The sequence below is a fragment of the Perna viridis genome, chromosome 4, assembly GCF_037379345.1.
Source record: "Perna viridis isolate PV_CMFRI_1.1 ecotype Kerala chromosome 4, ASM3737934v1, whole genome shotgun sequence".
In the NCBI taxonomy this organism is placed as follows: domain Eukaryota; kingdom Metazoa; phylum Mollusca; class Bivalvia; order Mytilida; family Mytilidae; genus Perna; species Perna viridis.
The window spans coordinates 20,967,761-20,994,957 of NC_142448.1; the positions used below are offsets into that span (position 1 = coordinate 20,967,761).

The following is a 27,197-nucleotide window of genomic DNA, read 5'->3' on the forward strand; positions in this document are numbered from 1 at the left end:
CCGCCAATCAACTCCCTCCTCCACCGAAATAGGTTTTCTACTAGACTAAATGATTGTAATTTCACCATTAAAAGTTTTATGTCAAAACTTCTCTTAAAATAATTGAAAGATATCCTTTACCAAATATCAGACATTGCATATTGAAAATACATATATATATGAATTTGCATGATATTTACATGTATGCAGACAAATACTTCTTTTATCAATTTCTTTTATTTTTTTAGTTTTAATACAAATGCGCGCAAACGAGTTTAACAAAATCCTAATTTTAAATCAAATGCACACAGAATCTCAGTAGTGAGCTTTGTCCAAGTGTTAGTTCAACTATAGCAAATCACTAATACGCAGACTGAAATCTGCAGGTAAAAACAGTTACAATTAATCATTCTCCAACCTTTCAAAAATATCCAATAAATGGTTAAGGATAAGAGACGGATACAAAATGGGAATAACAAGGAATTATTATTATATTATGATATTGTACATATTTATCATTCATCTGAGTTCGAGGCAATGTCCATGTTACGACATAGGACGCCTTAAATATAATCGGATCAACAATACAATTTGCAAGGTCGCAATGATATTGCCTATTCAACATACTACTGAACGTGTCATCAAAATCAATAAAGCAGTTAAGGAGGAGTTGAAGTTTGAAATTGTGACCCCTGCGATCTTGGATTGATTGTGAAGTCTATGTTTCGACAATTGAATACGAAATTCAGTTGTATCAAATAATGCAATTGCAGGTGCATGCCGATATCACGTGTTTATACTTTCCATAAAATCTTCATAAAAATCCATCTAGAAGTGATTTATTCGGCAACACACAAGTGTTACGAAGGAACACACGCACGGGAAAATTGGCGGAAGGACACCAAGAACATCTATCTTAAAATATGGTTGTCTTCATTTTTCCAAATGGAAATCACACATCCAACCAAATCAAACATCGAAAAAGCAGGGGAACAATGGCATTAATTTTTTTTCCTATGCTGAAAGTTTCTTTGTTATATGATTTAATTAGGAGTCGTGGATTCAAAAAAAGTAACCCATTTATTTGAGTCAATGGCAAAGTCCATTTTATGCTTATGGAAACCGCAATTTTAGCTAGATCACAAATAAAAAAAAAGCAGGTTAACAATGGCATTACAGAATGATAATTTTCCAACAGTTTCCTTAAAGTCCGTTCAGCGGTTTAGAAGAAACAAGGGTCGTTATACGATTGTGAAACCATTATAAAAAACGTCTTAATTATTATAAATATCATCATTACTAAGTATAATCAAAATCATAATAATACATCTTTAAAATGATTTTGTCGCCTCAATATGATAGTGTTCATTTGTTCAAAATTGTACTACAGTATCAGAATGATTACATGTAAAGAAGACGGAATACAAGCTATCAGGATTAGAACTCTGCCATGAGCCAATATACAAACATAATAGAAGGAATACTTTAAGTTAAATATGATAAAACTACTAGTAATCTTAGCAAACGTGATTTACTACATATGATGCATTGACTATGAAATGTCGGGATAATCAACTTATAAAATTAACAAACTAGAGGGTCTAATGAAACAGATAAACTAATCGTATAGATGAATGCGATTTTTTGGCAATGATTAGTTGTTCTCTCTCTCGAGTGGGTTCCATGACAATAAATTGAGTTTTATACATGTTAGAACTGAATTCTACAGGTTGTTATAAGACATTTTATAAAGCAACAAATTATGAAATACCATGACATGTAATGACATTATGAGAAAAGGAAGCGGAATTTAGTCCTGATTCTACGACATTCTTCAACATTTCTAGAAATTACCTCTTTAATGACACATTAGAATAAGCTTACTATTACATGATTGCCGCTTTATATCGATGTATTACATTTCTCTGACATTCTGAGCAAAAAAATACATACACCATAGGAAAGGAAGAAACAGCTCTAGTCTTATTTATTACTGCTTGAATAAATTAAATAAACACTTTGACTTGCAAAGTACGTACAAATTGAGTGGCCTTCTATAGTAAATAATTTCCAGTCGAATTTCGATTATACAATATTATAGATGCAAAAATATAGCCATATCTTACGTTTGAAGTATTTGAGCGGTAACGTGGGATCAAAAGTATCATGGTCCACATAAATGACTATGTACTCCCCTGTATCTAGTAGTCCCCGGTCGTACAAATTGCTCAATAAATCTACAACGGCGTTGATATCACCAAGCATAACATAAACTACAAAAAAAAAAAAAGATTTTTAACAACTCAATACAAATTTATCAATATGTTGATCTATGTATAGAAACTGTGATCTCCAGAAACAGCACCGTTGATGTTCAAGTTTTTAGTGACTAAATGATTAGAAGTGCCGGTCAGTAAAATAAAAGGATTTGGTTTATTGTAGACCCAAGCTTAGCTTAAATAAAGCAATATGTTATTGTTTCCAAAAATATACGAAAGTTTTAAAAAGTCATGTTCTCACATGTGTGGGAAGCTGAAAATATTATTATCATAATTTCATCAATCTATTTGCTTTTAGCAATATTAATCAGCTTCATAGCTTGAGTATCTGCTTCAGTCCTATTTGTTTCCATCCTAATTTTCGAAGAAATATCTAATGCAAGAAATGACATATAATTAAGTTAATGGACTACCCTTGGCATCACATATTTATCATGTTAAAAGCAACAAAACTAGTATGATTTTAAGGCTTCATGCTGTCATTCATGATCAGTGTTGAACAAAATGAGCAAATGAATTTACATTTTTGCAAAGTCGTTCTATTGTGTTATAAAGAGAAAGCAATCTGTTTTAACGTTTCTTAATTATGTGGTGATTGAAATTGGCAAAACCTGATGGGAGAGCAAGCAATGTTCTTAGAATTAGAAAGTGAAGAATTGCGGTTTTTTTTTTTTCAGAGAGTTTATCTTTTTATGATTGATGATAATTTTATGCCATTTTGTTAATCAATCCCAGAAAAAAAAAACTCTAGGTCAAATTTTAACTACCCACATGATTTTATTTTAAATATAAGAAATATAAATTTCCAGGCTTAGAAAGTCTAAGTGAGCGTGTCCCTTCTCTTCCGCATTAGCTATCTATAATCAAGCATAATGCTCACGAATTAAGACGGTGAAAGGTTACTATTATTGTGATATGAGCTAACGACAATTTTTTCTTTTCCCGACGACTAAATACTTTTTTACCACTAAACCAATGACAATACATCTAATGAGCCCTGAATTATACTGTTTTTACGCTTAACATCAAGTGCTTTTATACGACTTCTAAATAGCAACCCATGATAGTAATGAAAGGAGTTGATGATTTATTTCTGCTAGACGTTTGCACGCATTGTGTAAAACATGGATGAGAATTGCATGTTTTGAATTATAATCATCTATATCATACACAGCGTACCCATGCCTGAAATAATTTATTTTGTACCTCTAGTATCGATGAATGTCCTTTCAACGATCCCTGGGAAGGGGTTACCAAAGGTCAAAGGTAAATGTGGGTCTTGATACTCCTGGATATCATTTATTGTCATATTGTACACTTTTGCCTGTTCCAACAATTTTCTGGCTATGGTCTGTCGTTTGTGCGATTTTCCAGTGATGAGAGTAAACCGTTTCCAGTTAAAATGAAGTAATAATGATATTAAAGAACTTGTCACTTGTGAGGTCGGGGGAAAAGTCCTCATAAATGTCGGATACTTCGTCTTATCAGAAACATCAAGATCGGCGCATTTCTGAAACAAAACAATAAAATACCTTATCATTTAGTGTATATAAACAATATCTTGGGCAGTTTAATACGACAAGAAACCTATCAAATTACTATTTATTGTATAATAACTGATAAAAAAGAGACATAATAGACAAACCGAGGAAACAATTAGTCTGTTTTAATATCTCAAAAAGCTTGAGGTGATGACTAAGAAGCTGTTATAAGTTCATGGCTATCATAGATATTGATCATGCAGAAAGTGGTCAGTTCGTGAGTCATGACACAATTGTAGGATATGAGGAATGAGTTTTAATCTAGTTTATAGCTAGAAATAACTCAAAATAATTCATCTTAATGATGTACATATGTATACATAATTACATGCAACTGAAATGTGGCTTTTGTAAGATTATTTAGTATATTAGTACAAAGTAACATCACGTCTTCTATTACCGACATGTCAGGAAGGAAAATAAAAGAATTAATTGAATGGCAGAATATTTACTTGCTACCGTAATGACACGAGATTATATTATTTACAATAGCTGTGACATTTTGCACACGATCTATCTTATTTTTGAGCATATATAGTACCTTTGTTTTTTTTAAACTTTCAATTAAAATTGATTTTTGTTTTTTACTGTTTATCCCATTTCAAATTAATCTAGGAAATTATATACCAATAACCCATGACAATCACGGTTCAACATGTTCCTGATCAAAATGATATGAAGATAAATTATTTTTTTATTGTTAGAAACATATTATATTCCACAATACGCCAGGAAGACACGAAATCAAAGTTCTACTACCAACTTTCTGCATTTCTGATGACACTTGGATTCGCTTCGATTGTACAGATACAAAACAGATATGTATCAAAGTATTCATTAGTAATTTGTTTGTTTTTTTTCTTTTGTGTGTGTGTGTGAAGTCAAGGGTAAGAGCACTATTGAAAACTTGGTAGACAAGGGATAAAGATGAAACACAGAAAACGATTGGACTCGCACAGAATTCAAATTTATTGAGGACCTTAGACCTCGTCATATCCTGGCACAAATATCATGTATGCCGGAAAAGTATTCATTGGTGACGTAATGAGAATGGGTTGAAAATTGAAAGATACTTTTATTACTATAAGCATAAAAATATAAAACTATTGTATGAACCACAAACCAGACACTTGTTGAACTCACAATACCGATGATTATTTAATTAAATTACTGTTATTTGTTTGTTACAGTCATTTATTACATATAGGGTACCACTGAGTCTTGTCTCTTATTACACTAACAAATTGAACGGCGGTTTTTTGTTAATAAACAGCCAAATATTAAAAAAAAAACATTAAAAAATTGTTAATCCTTATTTTCCGACTATTAATCAAATGTACCGTGCTAATTATAGGCCATATTAGGATACAAAACGCTACATCCATTAATTTATATCTTTTTTAAATCAAAGTTAAATTTAAGCTATCAAATGTCACTATTCCAATTCCTCTTTTAGGTAATAAAAGATTAATCAGTTGCAAAACCATACACATTTCTATTGTTTATTATCTAAAATTAATATGTCCGGAGATATCTTCGTTATATTTCTATCCTCAAATGATCTCACCGTTGTTTCTCCCTTAGAGACTACCATACGTTCATTTCAGGAAAACAAAATTGTAACTTAACAAATGCCATATGCCTTGACACCGGCACCGCTTGGCTTCTACAATGTATTTTGATCGACTTGCTAGGTAGGCAGGCATATTTTATTTCCTAATGAATAAAGGTTTTATCAAACTGTTATAATAAAGAGTTAATAATTATAAAATCAGCTTATTTGCAGTAAAGATCAGATGCATATTCACACTTTCCTTCGAAAAGGGAGATATTTGTAAAAAAAAAAATATAGTCTTAAAATATAAAAAAAAAAGAAGAGCATTTTCCTATGGTGTTTCCGGTTTCTCTTGCTATTTACTTTATGTTAACAAAATGTAGTAATAAACATATGTTATTGCTTCACACCGTTTAACCACATTAAAATATCATCGTAAGAAATTATCAAATTCTTAAATAATTCGCCAAGTATCATTACACTTGAAAACTACTGAAAGGTCAAACCAATTTATGAAACACCTGATCTTTAACTGGGTTTCCCTCGGTAAAAATAACTTCGAATCAGATGTTGCACCAGCAAAATGTTTAAACTAAAAGTCTGAACAGCTGTCGCAAGATAATTTTATTCTCAATGGTTTGCATGTGCTCTGTTTTAATTATGCCAATTTAAAAAAAAAACTATACAAGAAATCATGCATCTCTCATAATTTTGAAAAAGTTTTATTATGGGAAAAATCATTCAAATTCTATGTTAATAAAAATAAATAATTAATGTAAGAAAACGAATTATTTTCAAACAAAAAAAAAGACATTAAAAATTTCAAACTTAACATTTTAATCGATATTATATGACTATCTCTCTTTTTTTTTTATCATATACTGTATTTAGTGTATATGAGTATCTTGTAGAACATTTACCGTCAATGGCATGGCATTGCACTATTAAGACAAGAAATATCATATATATCACACCACACTGTCGGAGAATCCAGTTATAGACTGTAAAATGTACTTGTTAGTACAGACACCAGGGACTGAGAAGTAAATGAAAATGTCAACATGATCAGATATGTCTTCAAAGGTCTGTCGTGAGAACCTTCCCTATACTGGAGTATAAACGAAACTCGGAATTATTTAATGATATTACCAAAGAATACTAGTTTGTTTATTGTATTGTTTCTTGTTTAACTTCTTTATAAAGTATTTGTTTCAGTCGTATATCGAATATCAAATGCAGTTTGTGCAATCCGAAAAATGTCATTTTCGTGTCTGGACCGTATATTGCCTCATTGAATAATTTCTTTATCAGAGAAAAGCTCATGCATTATTCTAATTTTTAAAGGTTAATTCCATGACAAGGGTATAAATATGCTACATATTCTCACATTGCAGACACAAGATATGTCACAGTAGAAGTAAATCTTTAACAATATGTAGGCAGATTAATACTTCTAGTTGGGTTAAAATCAAATCATTAAAATGATGTCCATTTTATCGTTGTTAAGTAAAATGCTTGAAACAAATGTCACAAAATAATAAGTTTACGACACCAATGGCGCAATAAGGTAAACACATTACTTTGTGGAGTGGGCACGAGTTGAAAGACCCGCGAGCCTCCTTAAGTTTGAAATATTGTTGCAGTAATAGTTATTTGTTATCACAATCCCTAAAGTGATTTCATATATCTCATTATATATATATTGCAAATTTAAAAAATCTAAATACAAAAAAAAATAATTTTAAACGAGCAGACGAATACTTGAAACCAAAAATCGAAAAATGAGGAAAATTCCACCACAAAATGTTCGACTGTGTGGAATACAAGGAATGAAGCTTCGGTGTTTAAGGTATTTTTCAAATTCGGGGTCAGACAATTCTGACTACTGGGTTATTGAATTCCATCGGGGACCAATGGTGCACCAGCAGTGGCATCGACCTTTGAATCAATTTAGGGAACAGAAAATATATATCGACGAAAAATTCCAATATAATAACGATTCAATACATCATCTGTATATTTCTAAATTTACACTCAACCACCTTGCAGGAAAACGTCTTTTTCTGTGGCATAACAATTTTACATTGAATTATCGAATTCTCTGCAAAACTAAAACTTCCCTTAAGATATTTATAAAATGCCAATATATTTCTGAATGGCTCTTCATTTAAACATCAATGAATTCAAACCGGAGTCATAGTAATCTATCTGTTACTACAATGATCTGACATCCGGTAATAAACATTCATCAGGATATCGATTACAGTCTTTTTGTATTTGAAACAGGTAAACAAGGACAGCTGAAAATTACATCACCAATTATCATTTCGAATTGCCTACCATGGTCTACAACTGTACAAATAAAATTAGATATATTCTAATTTTAACAACTTATTAAATCATATGACATGAAAACCGACATGTTTAGGTTTGTCTGCTCTAGAAAAGCTGAGGACGCTTACCTTAGCGGTGCACCTGGTCCATGCTCCCGGTTTTTAGTGGAGTCTGAGTTGCTCCTTTGCTTTTGTCACTTTGTATGTATGATTTTAGTTACTTCATGTTCTTTGTTGTGTATGTCTGTTTTCCATGTGTGGTCTTTGTCCCTGATTACATTCTTTTGATTACCCTATAACCTTGGTTCCCTTGGTTATTCTGTGTAATGTGAATTTGGCTACAAGTATATTCTTATCGTTTAACTTCACAGATTGGTTCATTTGTTATATCATGGAGATATGATATGTATAAAAAGGATATAAAATACATTGTTGAATTACTACTGTCATCATAAAAAGAGCTTCTTAAATAAGATAATGCAATTATTGTTCACGCCGATAGGCTCGTTTTGACAAACAGAAAACGTGTTCTAATTTTGAGGAATTCTAATAAATCATAATTGCATAAAATAATATTACGAGCTAACTTGCTTGATATAACGAGATAATTATCTTGTAACTAAGCGAGAATTAATAAATACGATACTTATTCTATGTCGATTTGAATTATATTGATTTGTCGTAGAGCAAGTTGAGGTGTCGATAAATATATCTAAAAAAGCGAAATAATTGATGATATTGACGAACGCCTCATTGTCGGTATATTAGAAATCGACATATTTAATTATTGTACTTCGTGCCAATTTGCTGAATTTTGATTGGTTCAATACGAGGGTAATATTTCGCTCTGTCACATGTCTGAGAGGGTGATAGTTTTTTTTTGTCTGTTACTCTCTTGTGAAAAGCTCCAACGGTTCCTGTACATATTTGGTACCAGTTCAATTTATCCATATCAATAACTTATAATATCGATCAATAAATGAAAATCATTAGACGCATATTTTTATAATCGCTACAATTAATCTATACCTTAACATTTCTAACTGTATTGTCAAACTAAATAGTGAGAAAAAAGAGTGAAAAGTAATAAAAGGAAAGTGTTTAAATGAGAATTGTGTCATTGCTGTTAAATTTCCACCACTGACTTACCGACATTTTGCTTTTGCTTTGTTTTTGTTTTGTTTTGTTTTGTTTTGTTTTTGTTTTTGTTTCGTTTGTTTATTTGTTTGTTTTTGTTTGTTTTGTTTTCATGTTTTTGTTTTGTTCAATTTGATCAATTCTGCATTATGAGGACCTACGGTAACAGTAGGATTAAGTCACTATAAACAAGAAAACTTTTTAAAAAATCTTATTGGCATTTTCTGTTTGTGAGCACAAACCAAGTCCATCACTAGTGCATTTAATTTAGGTCGCAAAAAGGGGTACACAGTGGACGTTTACCGTTTCAAATAAATGCAAACCTGTACGCAAACTTATTAATGGAGAAAATAGAGACGAACGACAAACATGCAAAACTGATTGTTCGGATTTAATTTGAAAAAGAATGACAATACAACATTCAGAGTAATAAAATAAATAACACGTAGCATAGATGGTGACAGATAGTTCGTTAAACCTCGACAGTGCGATGTCAACCTCGGCTACGTCTCGGGGTGACAACATGTTTCTCGTGGTAACAAACTGCTCTACCACACTCTGAACTATAGACAGGTATTTAGGATATTTACTTGTTGCGGTTCTCGACATAATTCAGCATTTTTATCTTACCAAATCCACATTTTTCGCAACAACTGGAGTTTTAAAAAAATGCATACAACGTGTCTTTGTCGGTATAATCTATGTCACAATGTTCAAAAACATGAACATATATATTGATATGAATTACATCGATTTATATCGATTTATGTTATATGCAACTAAAGAGGTACGACAAATATTTTATGGCGATATATTTTATATTGATTTGTTACAGAACAAATAAAGGTGTCGAATGCAAGATATCAACACAACGCAATATAATTTACGATATCGTCAAAATTAAGTACGATTATCGATATCGAGATATATTTCGGGTTTTGTCAATGTCATTATTAAAGACACCTTTACTTGTTATACAATACAGTATAAATTATATCAACATAGATTATTTGCCGATTTTGCATATAATATAAATCGATATAAATCGATAAAATTCATATCATATATATTACTGTTTTTTTTTAACATTCCGAGCTAAATTATATCGACGAAGTCACGTTTTATGCATTCTGTGGCATTTTTTAAAGACGGGTTGTAGCGAATAATGTGAGTATGACGAGATAAAAATGCTGAATTATGTTGAGAACTGCAAAAAGTAAATGTCCTAAATACTTATCTATACTTAACTATATGTTATTTATATACTGTTATATAACATGATTCGATATCACGAACAAATTTCCTCGTATTATCGCGATAACCTATCATAATTTGTACTAACGAAACCCCCTTTTCTTTGAGATTTAAAATTATGTCTAGTCGGGTTTCGTAATACAGAACATCAGTTCATGAGATATTATTCATACGGCTTTATGTTTATTCTAATAGGAATATTATTTTTTGATTACTAAATGGAGAAAATCTATGAACATTGATCTCATCCTGGTGAATATTTAAATGAAAACAATATGTTAAAAGTGATTTTGTAGTAAGACATCTTTAATTCTATTACTTTACTTAATGTCAAATATTGCGCTGCTCAATGTTTAAAACTTCAAAAATGGACTGCTATAGAAATAGCTGAAAGGACTTATTGAAATAACGTAATCATGTTTAGTTCAAAGAGAAGGATATAGAAATACCATTATGAGAAATTTCCACGTGTTCGGTGTTTGTGTTTTTGCTGCTATTTTATATAATGAAATAAATTTTATCTTTGAAAAAGCTATTTATGTTTCTTGAGATATGAAAACTTATCCTTTTGAATTTAAACATGCATTGCATGTTAAACTACTTTTTGTATAATATCATATTAATTGTTTATGTTAAACCTTTCTTTTTGACATATAACCACAATACTTTACTTTGATATAGATGAAAAATCGAGAGAGATATTTACACGCAGCGCATTCTCGGTGATGTATATTTCTCGTGCGAAAACCGACTCGTTGATTTAAAATTAACTCAACTACTGGACTTTCGATGATATTAATATAGTGTCATAGATTTTTTTTCATTAATGATTGATACCCTTATTCTTAGAACTAAATCTTAAGTAATTTTCAGTGATATCTTAACCGAAAACAAATCATGCTATGGCTACTGGTGGTTTCCATTGAAATAAAAATCTACAACCCTCGTTATAATGCAATAGGTTATAATATATGTCTATTACGACTCATTTAGAATAAGTTTTATTAAATACGATCAACCCCATTCTAATCGCGCCTAACATGGAATACTATTTAGCAATACTAGCAGTATGTTTCTTCAACTGCCATGAAATAAATCTGCTACTATGGTTTCTATGCCCATCATATAACATAATTGAATTGCACTGAATTCACAAGAACTGAAAAGGTTTTTTATCAGACTCTTATAACATTTAAAGTTTTTCCATGCATATTATCTGACATTTAATAAGGCCAATAACAGCTAATGATGTATACCAGACGATTTAGCTTCAAGGTGTCTGTACTTTGAACATTGACAGAAGACGGCTTTCCGTCACTGTACAGCATTATCGACAATGGAAAGAATTTTAATTTACACTAATTATCCCGTGGATCTTCATTTATCAAACTTTCTTCATTACAAAACAAAACAAGTATTTTATTTTACAGTTATTATCCCATGGATCTTCCTGCATTACAAAGCAAAACAAGTTTGTTCTTCATCATACGTATTTTTGGCATTCTATTAGCATCTATTCCACATTGAATATGATTTATAGGAAGTTTTAATAATATATTATATCTCTACTGATGTTTAATGGTAAGGGTTATATAGATTTGAACGAGTTACTAGCAGTAAACAATAGATATTTCAGTTGAATTAAATCATTTCAAACTTGCAAAATTTCGGCTAATTGAAACAAATTAGTGGAAAATTCCAAATTCATAGAGCCTCCTTGAAATTACTTTTCATTATGTTCATAAGATTTCAAATATAAAATTAAGTTCTCAATGTTACATAATTCTTCAATCTTCGTCGCACAAAACTATCGTTTATAGCACAATGTATAAATTCGGAAATTTTATTGAAAAAAAATTCAAGTGCTCATTTTAACTTATTATGATTTTCATAAGTATTATTTGCGGTAATGACTTCGTATATTTTGTATTTGACAAAATTAGTAAATATACCTGGAACATTAAATGCATACTGGTCTTATACCGTAAAAGCCACTACGCGACTTCATGCCCTTCATTGAACAGACTTTGGCGAAATTCTTTCAAAAATTAATATCTTTTTGATGCATTCTAAACATATTAATAAAGACGATGAAAATGCTTTATTTTTATGAACCAACGTTAAAACAGCAGTGCAAACAAATAAAACATAAAAACAGAACAAGTATTGTTGGTGTAATAATACAGAAAGGGTACATGTGTTGTTGGTGTGGTAATACCAAAAATGGAGCAAGGGCTTTTGGTGTGGTAATACCAAAAATGATGCAAGTGCTGTTGGTGTGATAATATAAAAATGGTACAAATGCTGTTGGTGTGATAATATAAAAATGGTACAAATGCTGTTGGTGTGATAATATAAAAATATTACAAGTGCTATTGATGTGATAATATAAAAAAACAGTACAAGTCCTGTTGGTGTGATAATATAAAAAAAAATTACAAGTGCTGTTGGTGTTATAATATAAAAATAGTACAAGTTCTGTTGATTTGATAATGTAAAAATGGTACAAGTGCTGTTGGTGTGATAATATAAAAATGGTACAAATGCTGTTGGTGTGATAATATAAAAATATTACAAGTGCTATTGATGTGATAATATAAAAAAACAGTACAAGTCCTGTTGGTGTGATAATATAAAAAAAAATTACAAGTGCTGTTGGTGTTATAATATAAAAATAGTACAAGTTCTGTTGATTTGATAATATAAAAATGGTACAAGTGCTGTTGGTGTGATAATATAAAAGTGTCACTTAAGAAAGCATATAACAAAAATATAATTTGTAGTACAAGATATGTTTTATTGCTGATGTCAGAAACCATTATTCATTTGAGGTTTGTTTATTATAAATAAGCAGCTTTCTTTCTGTATCATCTGTTTTATTTAGAGACTCTTTAATGTTTTTTTTTCAAATGATCCCATTTTCTCTATTCAAGAATTATCAATGTTTTTATATTGATACATGAACATTTGTGAAGTAAATGATATACATCATCAATGATGCAGCTTTTGTACATGTGATAAGTTGACATTTATTTTGGAAATTTAACCGTATTCCTGTCCCAAAGAGGAGATTAATATTCATAACTCTTTATTTAGACAGGGTGCACAAATCACTGTCATCTTGAATATCGAATCACTTTTAAAAGTGATTTATCTGTTGGAGGATTTAAACAACTGTTTTCACTTTTTATATATGTTATGATAGATTGATGTAATGCGTCGCTAACTTTGATAAAGCCTATCATACGAAAGTACCCTTTGACGTTGATTTTCATAATGCACTCTTCTTTACATACTTGTATCATAATTATGCCACAATAATCAAAGACAACTTCCAGAGCCATATCTCACCTTTACAGAGCATGCAAATTAATCCTGAGTTTTTGCCGTTTTCGTATGTGTACGCTTTTTTCTTACGTGATGCACCATTTGTTCTTTATCTGCTGTATTTGCCGTTGAAAATGTGATGAATTAGATTCAACAGTGTTGTTTCAGCCAATAAAAATAGGAATGAGATGTTTCATTATCGCCAAGACTACCATTTATTCATACATTTCCCGGTGGTAGATGTGAAATGGAATCTTATACAATATAAAAAAAAGATATTTCTATATCGTAAATTTCTCTAAATATAATATTATCAACTTGAATAACTTAAATCTCTTTAACACTTTAAAAAGAACATCCGTCAAGATTGGATCTAGATCGTTCTGAATATGGAATTATAAATGTCTGTATAATTATAGAATAATGAAAAGGATTGTCCCCCAAATGTCAATCTTTCTAATCATTGAAGCACTCTTATCAAAGAGACAACCGATTTGTTAATTTTATTATATCCTCTATATAGAATAAACCTGGAGAAATAATTCGCAATTATAATATAAGTTAACATAGCATATAATTGTAACATCATTTATGTAATGGTATCTTGAACAAAAAATGTTGTATAATTTAAAGACAGATCAGTGCTTCAAAGTCGATTGCCGTAAGCTACGTGGTAAACAAGTTAGAAAGAAGATCAAGTTCAAGTATATCGTCGTAATTTCAAAGACAGGAACTTCCAATGTTGATAATAGTTGATTTGCAATCTTGATCTATTATCGATACTATTTATATATAATTTATAAATTTTTGACGATATGATTTAGTTGTAATTAAAGTTTGATCATTTAGTTGTTTAAAGAAATAGACGGAACAGGTTTTGGCTGTTTGATACAAGTCTAATCAATGATATATATAATATCTTGTCCTATCTTTGTCTGAGTAAAGTGCAATATTATCACGCTGTCATCATGCGAGTAAGTCAAATCACCCGATCACTTTACAAGTGTCTTGAAAATGCTTATGATACCAAGAATTCTTGATGTATAATAACATTTAAACAGACTTTTTTTTCACAAAATTGCAGGGGCATATTAACAAATCCTGAAGCAGGTACTTTATAGTTTATGCACCTCAAACAAATTGCCTTCTAAAAAGAAAGCCATCTGTGGTTATATTACAAACTTTGCTGTAAGTTTATGAATAATGTAACAAATGCTTTTTTAAAACGATATCAGAATTAATTAATTCTAAACATTTAATGGGTCATCACTGTCTTAAAAACAAAATCATAGAATTCCACAATTGTGCTGTGCAAAAATAAAACTTTCGAGCGAGTAATATCATTTCGGTTTTCTATAAGGATGTTTTGATTATCAGATTAATTGCTATTTTCAAATGCATTTCAAATTCTGTGATTAATTTGTAAATCATCAGTTACATCAAATAGTAAACTGAACGTCACAAAAGAATAGTTTAACTTGGGATATGACATCATTATTAAGGTACAATTCTGGGTGATAAGCATAAACACTTAGGTCTTACAATATCTGATGATGGTGGGTGAAATAGTCATATTGATATCGTAAAATTATTTAAATATATTACGAAAATTTACAGTAACTTTGGAAAGTCAGGCCCTTGAAAAACATTTATTTTATTAGACCGATTCTTGGATATGCGGATGTAACATGGGATGAAAACACTGCTATTCTAAAACTCAAACTTGAAAAGATTAACATTGATGCCGCAAGAATAGATACAAGGGATACTAGATTAACATCAATTAACAATTTATTTATAGAAACTGGATGGCGGAAATTATGTGTTCGGCTAGAAAATCACAAATTAACACTAACGTACAAGATTTGAACAATATGACACCGCCTTATCTTTAAACTCTGATTCCTAAGAGAGTAAACCAAATCCATAACTACCCAACTCGTAATTCTGGCCTAATCCAATCAGTTTATTGTAGAACATACCAATATTCTAATTATTTTCTACCTTCCACTATTCGATTATGGAACACATTACCAAATGATATTAAGACCTCGCCATCAGTAAAAATTTTCAAAACTCATCTCGAAAATGAGGTAGTCAAAAAACCAATATATTACTATTGCGGATCACGCAAAGGTCAAATCCTACATGCCAGACTTCGTCTTCAGTGTAGCGAGCTAAATAAAGATCTATTCGACAACAACATTATTCCATTCCCATTATACCAATGTGGCGAAATAGAACCTGTGAATCACTTCTTACTCTTTTGTCCATTATATCAGTCGCTTAGGAGAGAACATATCTCAGCACTTCAACTTCCTGATGAACTGAGATATTTGATGAGTATAACGTTGAAATGTTTACCAAGGTTCAAAACTTTTTGATACAGAGCAAACGCTTCAAATTAACAACCTAAATTACACAGTTACTTCTTTTGAATAGTTTTGATAATTCCTTATGACCTGAGTAAATACATAAAGCATTAAATATCAACCTCTTTGCTTTGCCCCAAACTCACCAAATGCACGATATAAGCACTAGAGCACTACTTCCTTGAGCTATGCTATATGATATAATTATTATTCATGATTTCAGGAGACGGATTGATATAAGACTATAAGTCTTGTTTCTGAATCCTGTGATTAATTTACCATTGTTTATTTTATTCTATTGTTTTGGTTTGATGTTAAAATATGCAAATTACTTAATAAATATGTTTAAACTAAAAGAATAGTTTTGGCGGGAGAAAGTCCGAAAGTAAAATTACATAATTTATTTCATTTCACAGGAAATATTCAATAATCATCTACAATCAATATGGTAATTAAAGTTTTGATTTAAAACACTTAGAATATTTACCTAAATATCAGTATAAAATGTAAGATTCCATGCTTTGAAGTTTAAGAAACCGACATAAACAGAGAAGACAATGTTTAACAACTGCAAGTAAAAAAAAAACATTTGTTTTCTTTAAACATTTCATTCATTGGATAGATGAAAAAGCAAAATTTATTTGTCAAACTCTATGTCACATTCACATATAACAAAGACAGTATTGCACATGTCATACCGTAATAATACTGTTTTCCCTTTTCTTTAAAAAAAAATAAACAATTATAAGTTAGTTTGTCAGAACAGGAAGGTTGGAAAATAATGTTCAAAACGTACGACCTATGGCATATAATTACAATAACAAGGAGTTTATAAGGAAGTGTAATTACTCCTGTTGATAATAACAGGATGTGTTGTAAATGATACACTGTTGCCGCCAGTATTTGGTTGTATTTCATACAGTCATTCTGACACTATCAGTCATAGTCGATGTTATCATTAACAAGTTGCATTGTATTTAATTGAACAAACATCACTTGAATATGTTCTCTCTAAATGCTTATATATTATGAACTGGTTCTTTTTAAAGACTATTATTTGAAAGCCCGAATCAGGTATATTTCAATAAACATAAATATCATATTAGTGAGGTCAAATCATATATGAAATTTCAGTAGTTTTGAGCAATTGATGTGAATGATAAATGGAAATATTTTTGTCAATATGTTACATAATCATTTGCATGCGTGAATGCAAAAACAATATGTTTACATGAAAAACCATTCAAAAGACAGGAAAAATCCTTTAACAGAATCTGTAATATGCGCAAATGAAGATGCTGGACTCCATCAAAGCGAAACTCGTGAACTAGATGCACTGTATAGGTTTTTGTTTGTTTTTTGGGGTTTAACGTCCGAGCAGCAATATTTCAGCTATATTCAGACAATGAACATGAAATGGATGGTAAAATGAACATGAAATGAAGAAAAAAAGAATGGGTCACAAGGGTAATAGGGTCGACAAATTTTGATTGCCACTGGAAAAAGGGGAGATGGGTAAGGTAGGGCAATTTAGCCTCCTGTGGCGGAGCGCAAAGGTTCCTACTCCTATCGAATACCACAGCAGGGTTCTTTAACGTGCGAGGAACGGGGGTGCACTGTATAGGTAAAAGTATTTTGAACTGATGACGCATAAAATGAGATGACCTTACAGCTGGAAGATGAATTTCACGCGAAAATTAAAAGGTTTTCAAGGTTATCATTTCTTTATACCAAATGTTGTAGCTCTTATTGAAAAATTAGTGAATCACAGTACGCAACACAATTTAATTGAAAGTTTTTTTTTCTTTCGAAGAGTTCTTTTATCACAAACTTCGTTTCGGCGCAATGATAGATTTGATACAAGTATCGCTTTATTTGTATTTACTTAGCAAAATATATAACCCTTCGCTATCAAACTGTTGATGTACCACAGTTAGATAGAGAACAAATAGTAATGTTTTGATTTTTCATTTTAATATATCATATATCTACATTAAAATATACTCTTTTTGTATATGCATTATTAGTGATTGTTTAAACCCCATATCATATCCCTAGACATATACCCTAACCAAATATCACACCACTAGACATATACCCTAACCACATATCACACCACTAGACCTATACCCTAACCAAATATCACACCACTAGACCTATACCCTAACCAAATATCACACCACTAGACCTATACCCTAACCAAATATCACACCACTAGACCAATACACTAACCACATATCACACCACTAGACCTATATCGCAAACCTGTTATCAAACCCTAAACCTATATCACATACCTTATATCACAATCATAGACCTATATTTTAATCCAAATATCACACCCTTAGACCTATATTGCTTGTTAGTTAGTTTGTTTGTTGGGGTTTAACGTCCGAGCAGCAATATTTCAACTATATTCAGACGATGAACATGAAATTGATGATAAAATGAACATGAAATGATGATGAAATGAAAAAGGGATGGGACACAAGGACAATGGGGTCGACAAATTTTAATTGCCACTGGAAATAGGGAGAGATGGGTAGGGTCGGGCAATTTAGCCTCCTGTGGCGGAGCCCTATGGTTCCTACTCCGGGAGAATACCACCGTAGGGTTCTTTAACGTGGAGGAACGTGGCATCTTTCCCAACACGGTGCACCACTATGGTTTGCGGTCAGGTTTTCCGTATTATAGCCTGACAACCCCAGCATGTAACAAGCCAGGGGTACCCCATTACACCACCTGGGGCACACATCCCAGTTGTTCTGTGGGCAGAGTGCCCTAGCCCCCGGCTAGGGTTCTGAGCACTAATTAGTCGCCTTTTACGACAAGCTTAGCACTGCTGCAGGCTTATTCTTTTAACACCCGGACCTGCACGGGGCGACCTATATTGCATACCCAATATCACACCCATAGACCTATATCAAATAACCAATATTACACCCCTATACCTGTATCCCATACTTCACATAGTCTCACTACTGTGAACACACTTAAGTATTATTAAAATATTAAAAATATCACATACTTCATCAACCTTAGATCTATAAAACACCTATAGCTGCTGTCATTTTGGGTGACATGGGAGTGTCAAGTTGATACGACATGTGGTACATGTTTTGGCATGTATTATACACTATGCATTACAAAAAGAATTGGAGCCAGTTTATTGGAATGAGCGTAATGGTTCTTGCCGTGCATAATAAGACTATCGCAATAAATAATTTAAATAGCCTTCTGTACAAATGAGTTAAAGAGAATACTGCGTGAATCTCTTACAATTACAAATTTGGAACTTAGTAATAAGGTTTTCTTATTAACAAATAAGTTACCACTGGCACATCTATTACCAGAATCTTTTCTCTATGACAGCTGGGATACAAAGTTAGACGAATAAGGTACAATGAAATTATTAAGCTTATTTCACAAGACATGACCGACTTCGGAAACTATTTTCTTTTCATGTCATAGCAACCTACTTATATAATATGTAATGTACGAATTAGAAATTATCAAACATTTTTTCTTGATCCTGGGATAAACGTCTCGGTTGATGATATTATTACATGTAGGAACCAAAACAATGGACTTACTAAGTCCTTGTGTCGACTTACTTAGTCCTGTACTTATTTCTTTTCTGTTAACTTATTAATTAAGTCAACATGAATCGACTTACCTGAAAACCTATTCCGTGCTACCTAGACACGTTATCACTCTTGCCTGCATATTTACTAAGTTTTACCTGACGACTAAGGCTGCACTGCCCAAATTTTTATACTGGTCCCAGTGAAAAAAGTATTGTGGGATTTATATTGCTGTTTTGTCTGTAAATATTTTGTAATTCATGATAAGACAAACACTTTGTTATATTTTATAACATATATTTAAGAGTAATCAAGGGAACCAAGATTCTAGCGGAAATCAAAAGAATGTAATCCAGGGACAAAGACCAGACATGGAAAACAGACAATCACAACAAGTCCGGGTTAGACGAAAGAGGAAAGGAAAATCAATAAAATTAAACTAAGTCAAGAACGATAACATTTAAAAGGTGCCAATTGTATGCAAAATCTACATAATTTAATTTACAACATTGTATGACAAACTAAGACTGGTTATGTTATTTGTAATAAATAAGAAAATAAATTTCGAAGGTTTTTGACATGTATGAATCACCTCCTGTCTGATTTTTATAAAGACGGTTACTGAAAACGGTAATTACACTGTTATTTCGTACAAATCTAAATCGTCTTACATTTGTTTATAAGTTGATAAGTGATTAGTAAGACATAAGAACGATTTGTGTGTAGATTCTGAAATAACTCGTCTAGTAAAATGCTTATTTATGAAGTTGATGCTCTGAATTAAACCCCTTCCCCGAAAAGGATTTATGTGGACAATTAAAAACTAGAACATAGTTGGTTTGCTTGATTTTTCCTAGTACACTAACATAAAACCTTTCTTCAATTTGATATAAATGAGATTGCAGGTATATAATTGAGTCAATAAGGGTAACAACCAAATAACCGAACACTTATCTGACCTATAATCAAGTCAAGTCCAAATAAATCTGACAAAATATATATTACATCACAGGAGTAGCTGGGACCACAATTGACTTGACTTTGCAATTCAAACGAAATAACGGGTTAAATCTGGATTTTTGCAGCGCGCCAAACAGCCATCTTGCATTGCGGCGAATATACAGGTTGTGATCAAACAGCATTTGCATGCTATAGTGTTATCGTCGGTAAATAAGTGGACAATTCAGTACAAGGAATAATTTACAAGAAGCAATCATTACTCACTGTTTTAGAAGAAACTGAGTATTTTTCAACCAAGGACTTATATCTGAAAAAGAATTTGGTAAGAGACCTTTTGAGACGCATTTCCTCATATCCCTGATTCAGGAGTCTGTTACGCAGATATGTACGGCGTTCAGGGAAATCAGAGTATTTAGTACTTCCTCTTACGTACGAATCAATTGTGAAATATAAACACCATACATAAGCAGTAGATGAAGGTATATTGCTGCACAGGTTATGACAGTTTATAATTTTAAAACTAATATCGTATCTTTTATCATACATCTTAGTACTGAGATGACCATTGTTGTCGAATTCCAGATGTAGATATTAAAGGTGGTACACAAGCTGCTTTATCTTTAATATCCTTAGTCTCCAGCTCTTGTGGGTATATTAAAGGTAACCGTTTACCAAATGAACAATGGACAGTCATCATTAACATATCTGTAAGTGAATTTAAAGAATTTTGCATCTTTTATATTTTTATTCATTATGAGATTCTGAAAAGAATCATTATCGTAAGAATACAAAAAAAGTCGGTTAGGAGAGGAGCGCAATTAGTGTTCCCATTAGAATGTCAACTTGTTGCTGACAAATAGCTCCTCCAAAGGTGACAAATATGTTACAGTATCAATGAGGAAATCAAGTATGCTGCAAACCTGCTTTTCTGTGAAACACACTTCACCCATCTAAGATGTTTTGGAAAAGTATGTGGATTTGTAACATAGAATAACATTATTTCTCAAATCAGTAACAGATTTATGAATAAGTCCTTTTAAAACGAGATTCAAATTTAGCATGTGGCAACATTGTGTAAATAGCGAAGAAGTCAACAAATTTCCGCAAAACTACGCGCATTTAGGTTTTCTTAAGAATTTTTAAGTATCCACATGATTTATGCAACTACGAGAGTAGGTGGTACTGCAACTGGTTTGCTGTCTTTCACTTTGGACAATATCTTTGTAAGAAGAATTGACGTCTCTTTCGTGGAGCAAAATGAATATCCAGTTATATAACCTTAACATTACACTTCTTGTTAGTATACAAATGAAAGGTTTCTTGTGAAAATCCACGCTTATACTTAAAAAAACTTGTTCAAGAATATGGTCAAGAGCACTCTAACATTTCATTTTCAATTTTAATTCACTTTGTCTATATTTGACCATCTGTAATTATTAAATGACATGTATCTCTTAAATGAAAAACATAAAGTAAGTATTTTTAAACATTAATCATTAGTGATAAAAAAAAAACTCATTATTAGATTTGAAAACCACAAAAAATAGATATTTATTCCAATCTAAGTTGGAAGGTTATAGTGGTAATCAACAGAATGCAATCCAGGACAAAGACCAGACATGAAAAACAGACATACACAACAAAAAACATAAAGTAACTAAAATCATACATACAAAGTAACAAAAGCAAATGAACAACTCGGAGTCCACTAAAACCTGGGAGCATGGACCAGGTGCACCTGTGACTACGCACATTTTCCAAAAAAAATTATACCGTAAAATGAAAATAACAGAATAAAAAAATCTCGAATATCATTCTATTAATTACACGTGGACAAAATTTTTTAATATTGATTAGACGGACATACAGTTCTTTAAAGCACCTAAATATTGACTCAAGGTAGAATGTTTATGTTAACTATCTGTACTGTAAAACAATTAAACATGGATTGTCCCATACAAGTGATTAACTGAATTAAAATTTAATATGCAGTACAAAGTACAGAACTATCTTTAATTCACATAAGATATATATTGGTTTCTCTATGAAGTGTACTAGCTCCATTACGGTCAATTATCGTGGAAGCACTAAACCAAAGATTTCCGATGTATGTAGGGTCAAAGACCAGACATGGAAGACAGACACATATAACAAAGAACATGAAATAACCAAAACTACGTACAAAGCAACAAAAGTAAATGAGCACTCCAATTATACTGGGAGCATGGACCGGGTGCAGCAGTAGGATGGATAAGCGTCCTCTGCTTATATAGAAACACCCATCGCGTTGCTAATAAAATGTCAAGTCCGGGGTAGACGAAAGAGAGAAGAAAAACTATGACACGTTGAACAAAACAGTTCATCGAAACATTTGAAACATGAATGCTTCAAAATCGATCTGTCGGAAAGGCATTTCAAAAGTGATTGTCTAAATTTTTAACGTATGTACAGAGTTAGTGATTAAGGAAGTTTTAAATATGTTCGTTTATCAAGACATTAGCTATTTAATAAAGCAAAACTGCATTACTAACAAACAGTGGTATGAATATATAATAACTTTATAGGCAAATCCTAAATTCATAGCATGAAAACTAAATCATCGAAAAATGCCATTAGCAAGTTCCTTATTTAGGACAAATTAATTTGTCTAATTTCATCTGAAGATGTTTGTTAGTAATACTTAAAAGAAGGAAATTATTCGATATTGCAATTGAAATGTATCGTTGCAATTCAATATAAGAAACTAATAAAAAAATACAAATCTGGTTTGATCAATGAACAATAAAATCATCGTTTCTAAATCAGAACTCTCTTATCAAAAAGTAAAAAACAATAATTGTCTTATATAAGGGAAATGGGTCTCGACAGTTAACTTGGCAATCAAACATATTCAATCAGCACTATACCCAAGCAGTACATTATTGACAATCATATGTCTGTTTTTCTCATGCCATTTAGTAGTGTTATTTTAGGTGATAATTGCTCTTCTATTTGGTGGATACCAACACTTAAGAAGTGTCATTGCAAAACCGAAATACTTTCTTGGATCTGCTTAGTGCACATCTACATCACTTTTTAAACTCGTGCTTACTAAATCACATCAGAGAAAGACAAACTAAATTCAGTTTTGTGTGATCTTGTTCGCGAATGTGTCTATAAAAACACTTTTCTGGCATACAGTAGAAATGATTCGGTATGTGAGAACTCTCACTCTTATGTTACTAGAACTCATATGAATTTTTATGGGAACAAAATCGTTTGGCCGAAATATGTCAATATCTGTAAAAAAAACAACTGGAATATTACCTCATATAATCTCATTTGAGCTTGAAAATTAAAGATATATCTGACACTAGTCCGCGTCAGACCTAGACCTTAAAATTAACAAAGTTACAAAAGGAAATTTGAAACTGAATCCATAAGAACTACATGATAACTTTGTCTTTCGAATTGTAAATTTCTCTTTATCTTTACAATAAACCAAAATCTTCAGCCTATGGAATTTTCATTTCTCGGTTGATCCGTTACTGTAGTGAATCAAATTTATTAAGTTATATTCTTAGTTTAGAGAATACAGTGTCAAATATACTTCTAATGCATGTTCATTTTTACTTTTTTGTCATCATAATTTGCTAGGCCGATATAAAATTTCTATCTTCCAGATAAGACTAGATTTTTTTTTGTTTTATCAAGCAATAAAACAAAATTGGGGTGATCTGAAATCTTGAATATCAGAACTTGTATCTGTTTTCATGGACATATGTGTTTCCTTCATGTTAATCTGTGTTATCGGGAAACCTATCGAAACACTGCGGTAATAATCGCAATCACCTAAATTATAAAAATTGCATCATCAGCATATATTATCATGTATGACCTGGGTAGTCCCATTCCCTATCATGTAGTAGGTACTCTATTGAAATAATACACATCTTTATCATCACAGTTAATCAACCAGACCTATCCCCCACTATTAACACAGGGCAATTTTTTAATATACTAGTTATGGGATCAAGACGAATCGTATGAAAAAGACAGGAATAACGAACGAGCCTGATGGTTTTGATGGCGTAAATACAGAACGATTCCAATTTAAGTGACCACCACTGTTATATGTTAGAAAGATAATTTTCCAATAATGTACTCGTTATATCTGGAAATAATTTAGAGAAACCATTGTTATATTAGTTATAAAATGTTACTAATTCTGTTTATAGATATTAATCAATTATTGATATAAGGTTATCTTTATATGGAAACACGGAAGAATAGGCAGCTAAATTGTCATTTTTGTACAAAACTAATGGTAAACAATGGACCACACAAATATATATATATATATATATATATATATATAGCATAATTTGATTAAATTTGATTTTATTTCACAAAAACTTAACTCAAAATAAATAATGTAAATCAATTTGATTTGGAAAAAAGAAAAATGCCACGTAAACAAGAAATATTGACATCTTCCTTTGTCCTGCTCCCTGACTAAGATTTTGAAAAGAACATTTGATTACAATTATTCCTGTTTTATAACTCTTGTTTTTTTTGTTTTTTTTTTTTTTTAAATCAACTCTATTTCTAAAGAAAATTAATTACTTTAATAAGTGTTGATTAAATCGCTCTACATGTATTCCTCGATGTATACACATAAACGTCTACATGTATTCCTCGATGTATACACATGAACGCTTATCTTAAAAAATGGTTTGCCTTTCCAATTAGAATTTAAAAGCAAAATATGTGTAACACGATGGAATTCTACATTTCAAATACTATTGACTGTTGTGAACATGATATATTTAAATCATTGTCTACATTAACGGGAAGTATAATTTGGTAGACACAGATTCTCAATATTACAACACAATAGATAACACAACCTAACGTGGCTGAATAGTTTTTTTTTTCTAGAAAATAAATTACTTTTGATTAGAATATATTATATGTTTAAGTACCAGTCCATATAAAATTCAGACACTGCCTATAGTAAGGTGATTCATGGTGTAGAAATGCCCACAGAACAAGCGATGCCTTTTTTGGTTTACCTATGCTGTACTTTTAATGTGACAATAGTCTTTTCTGTATTAAGATCTGTGCTTTTAAGAAAACTACACTTTAACCTCCCAATAAAATCAACCAAATCAAACCAAATCAATAACGATAACTCTTGCAATGTACTAATTTCATGTACAATCTATATTAATTTTATCTCAAAAATGCAACATCCAAATGAAGAACTAAGGCTGCTTATGTGGTCTATAGCGGTTTTTGACATGCATGAATCACCCTGTCTGCTTTTTATAAGGACTGCTATTTAAATATAATTACTTACAATTGAATTTAAGATAACGAACCATTTAGATAAGGCTGTCAAATAATCTGGTATGTGACATCTTACTGCCTAACTTATATGATGCATTTCCTTTGTGTAATATATCAAAATAGGCGACATCTATCAAGATGAACAATAAATTGTTCGTTTTTAATCTTTATTCATTGGGTCCAAGATCAAAGGATGCTGTACCGAATTTTTCTAATGTTATAATGTTTAAATTACATTGGTAAATGCACTTCTGTTTTAGAAGCATCATTGTGTCTATGTTAATCATTGACGGTCACACCAGCAAAATGATTCAATAAATGTTTGGTATTCCATCGCTTTACCAGAACAACTTTGTTGCCTATAGATTCATTGGCATTCTTAAGGTTCTACGGTCTTAACTATAACATGATTTCAACTCGGTGGATGTTTCTAGAAAAGCAGAGGACGCATACCCTACCAGTGCACCTGGTCCATGCTCCCAGTTTTTAGTGGAGTCCGAGTTGCTCATTTACTTTTGTTACTTTGTATTTATGATTTTAGTTACTTTATGTTCTTTGTTGTGTATGTCTGTTTTCCATGTCTGGTCTTTGTCCCTCGATTACATTCTTTTGATTACCGCTATAACCTTGGTTCCCTTGATTACTCTTTGATTACCGCTATAACCTTGGTTCCCTTGATTACTCTTTGATTACCGCTATAACCTAGGTTCCCTTGATTACTCTTTGATTACCACTATAACCTAGGTTCCCTTGATTACTCTTTGATTACCGCTATAACCTTGGTTCCCTTGATTACTCTTTCAACTTTCCGTTTCCTATATGACACACAACATCAGCCATAGATTCTCTAATGAGGTGGATATTTAAGAAATCAAAGTTTATCGTAGAGTTAATTTTAAAGTTCAAGATTAGAAGCAGATGTCAGTGTTTCTGCAGTGTCTAAAATTTCAGTCTCAATTGGATAAATTAGATGAGGTGATGTCAAATAATCAAACTTTATTTAGTGTAGAATATCAGTATTCTGGTTGCATATGCGATTTTCAGAAAGAATTGAAGAATGGGTGTGTATTAGTGTATTTGTGATCATTTTTTAAATAGTTTTAAATAATGAATGTTTTCATCGGTCTTTCTCTAAAATGAAGATGTGAGAAATATTCTGTATATTTTTTTTTCAAATCTACATCTGATTAATGCCACTAATGGCTATTGCAGGTATAAAAATACCTTCGGTGGTTGCTAAAGTTTGCAATAAAAGTTGGAGGTGCACAGGTCCAGAACCAAATATATAAACATTTGAAGAAAAAAATCTTATAGTAACGCCCTATTGATTTTGAAAGTTGTCAGCAATATATTCCAACTTATATAAGACGTTGTTTTCTTTCATTTTGTCCCTTTTTTCCAAAGTAAAGGTGGCAAAATAACTAACCCGAGAATCGATACCAAGAATTATTTTGTGGTATAAAATATAGTACTAAAGTTGTACATTAATCCTTCGTGTAAAACTCGGATAAGTGCACGATTACCAAGTGGTCGATAAGCATATTT

The 27,197-nt window shown here is 31.4% G+C and overlaps 1 protein-coding gene across 2 annotated transcripts in view; it reads right to left on the minus strand.

Moving 5' to 3' along the window:
• LOC148619280 (receptor-type guanylate cyclase Gyc76C-like) overlaps positions 1 to 27,197 on the minus strand; it is a 58,674-nt gene that overhangs the window by 14,338 nt on the left and 17,139 nt on the right. For both annotated transcript variants that reach the window (XM_088578990.1, XM_088578991.1), the window contains 2 exons: positions 3,465 to 3,768; positions 2,106 to 2,252 (listed from right to left, as the gene is read on the minus strand). In XM_088578990.1, coding sequence (XP_088435116.1) covers positions 2,106 to 2,252; positions 3,465 to 3,768 — 451 coding nt within the window. The remainder of the gene's footprint in view (positions 1 to 2,105; positions 2,253 to 3,464; positions 3,769 to 27,197) is intronic.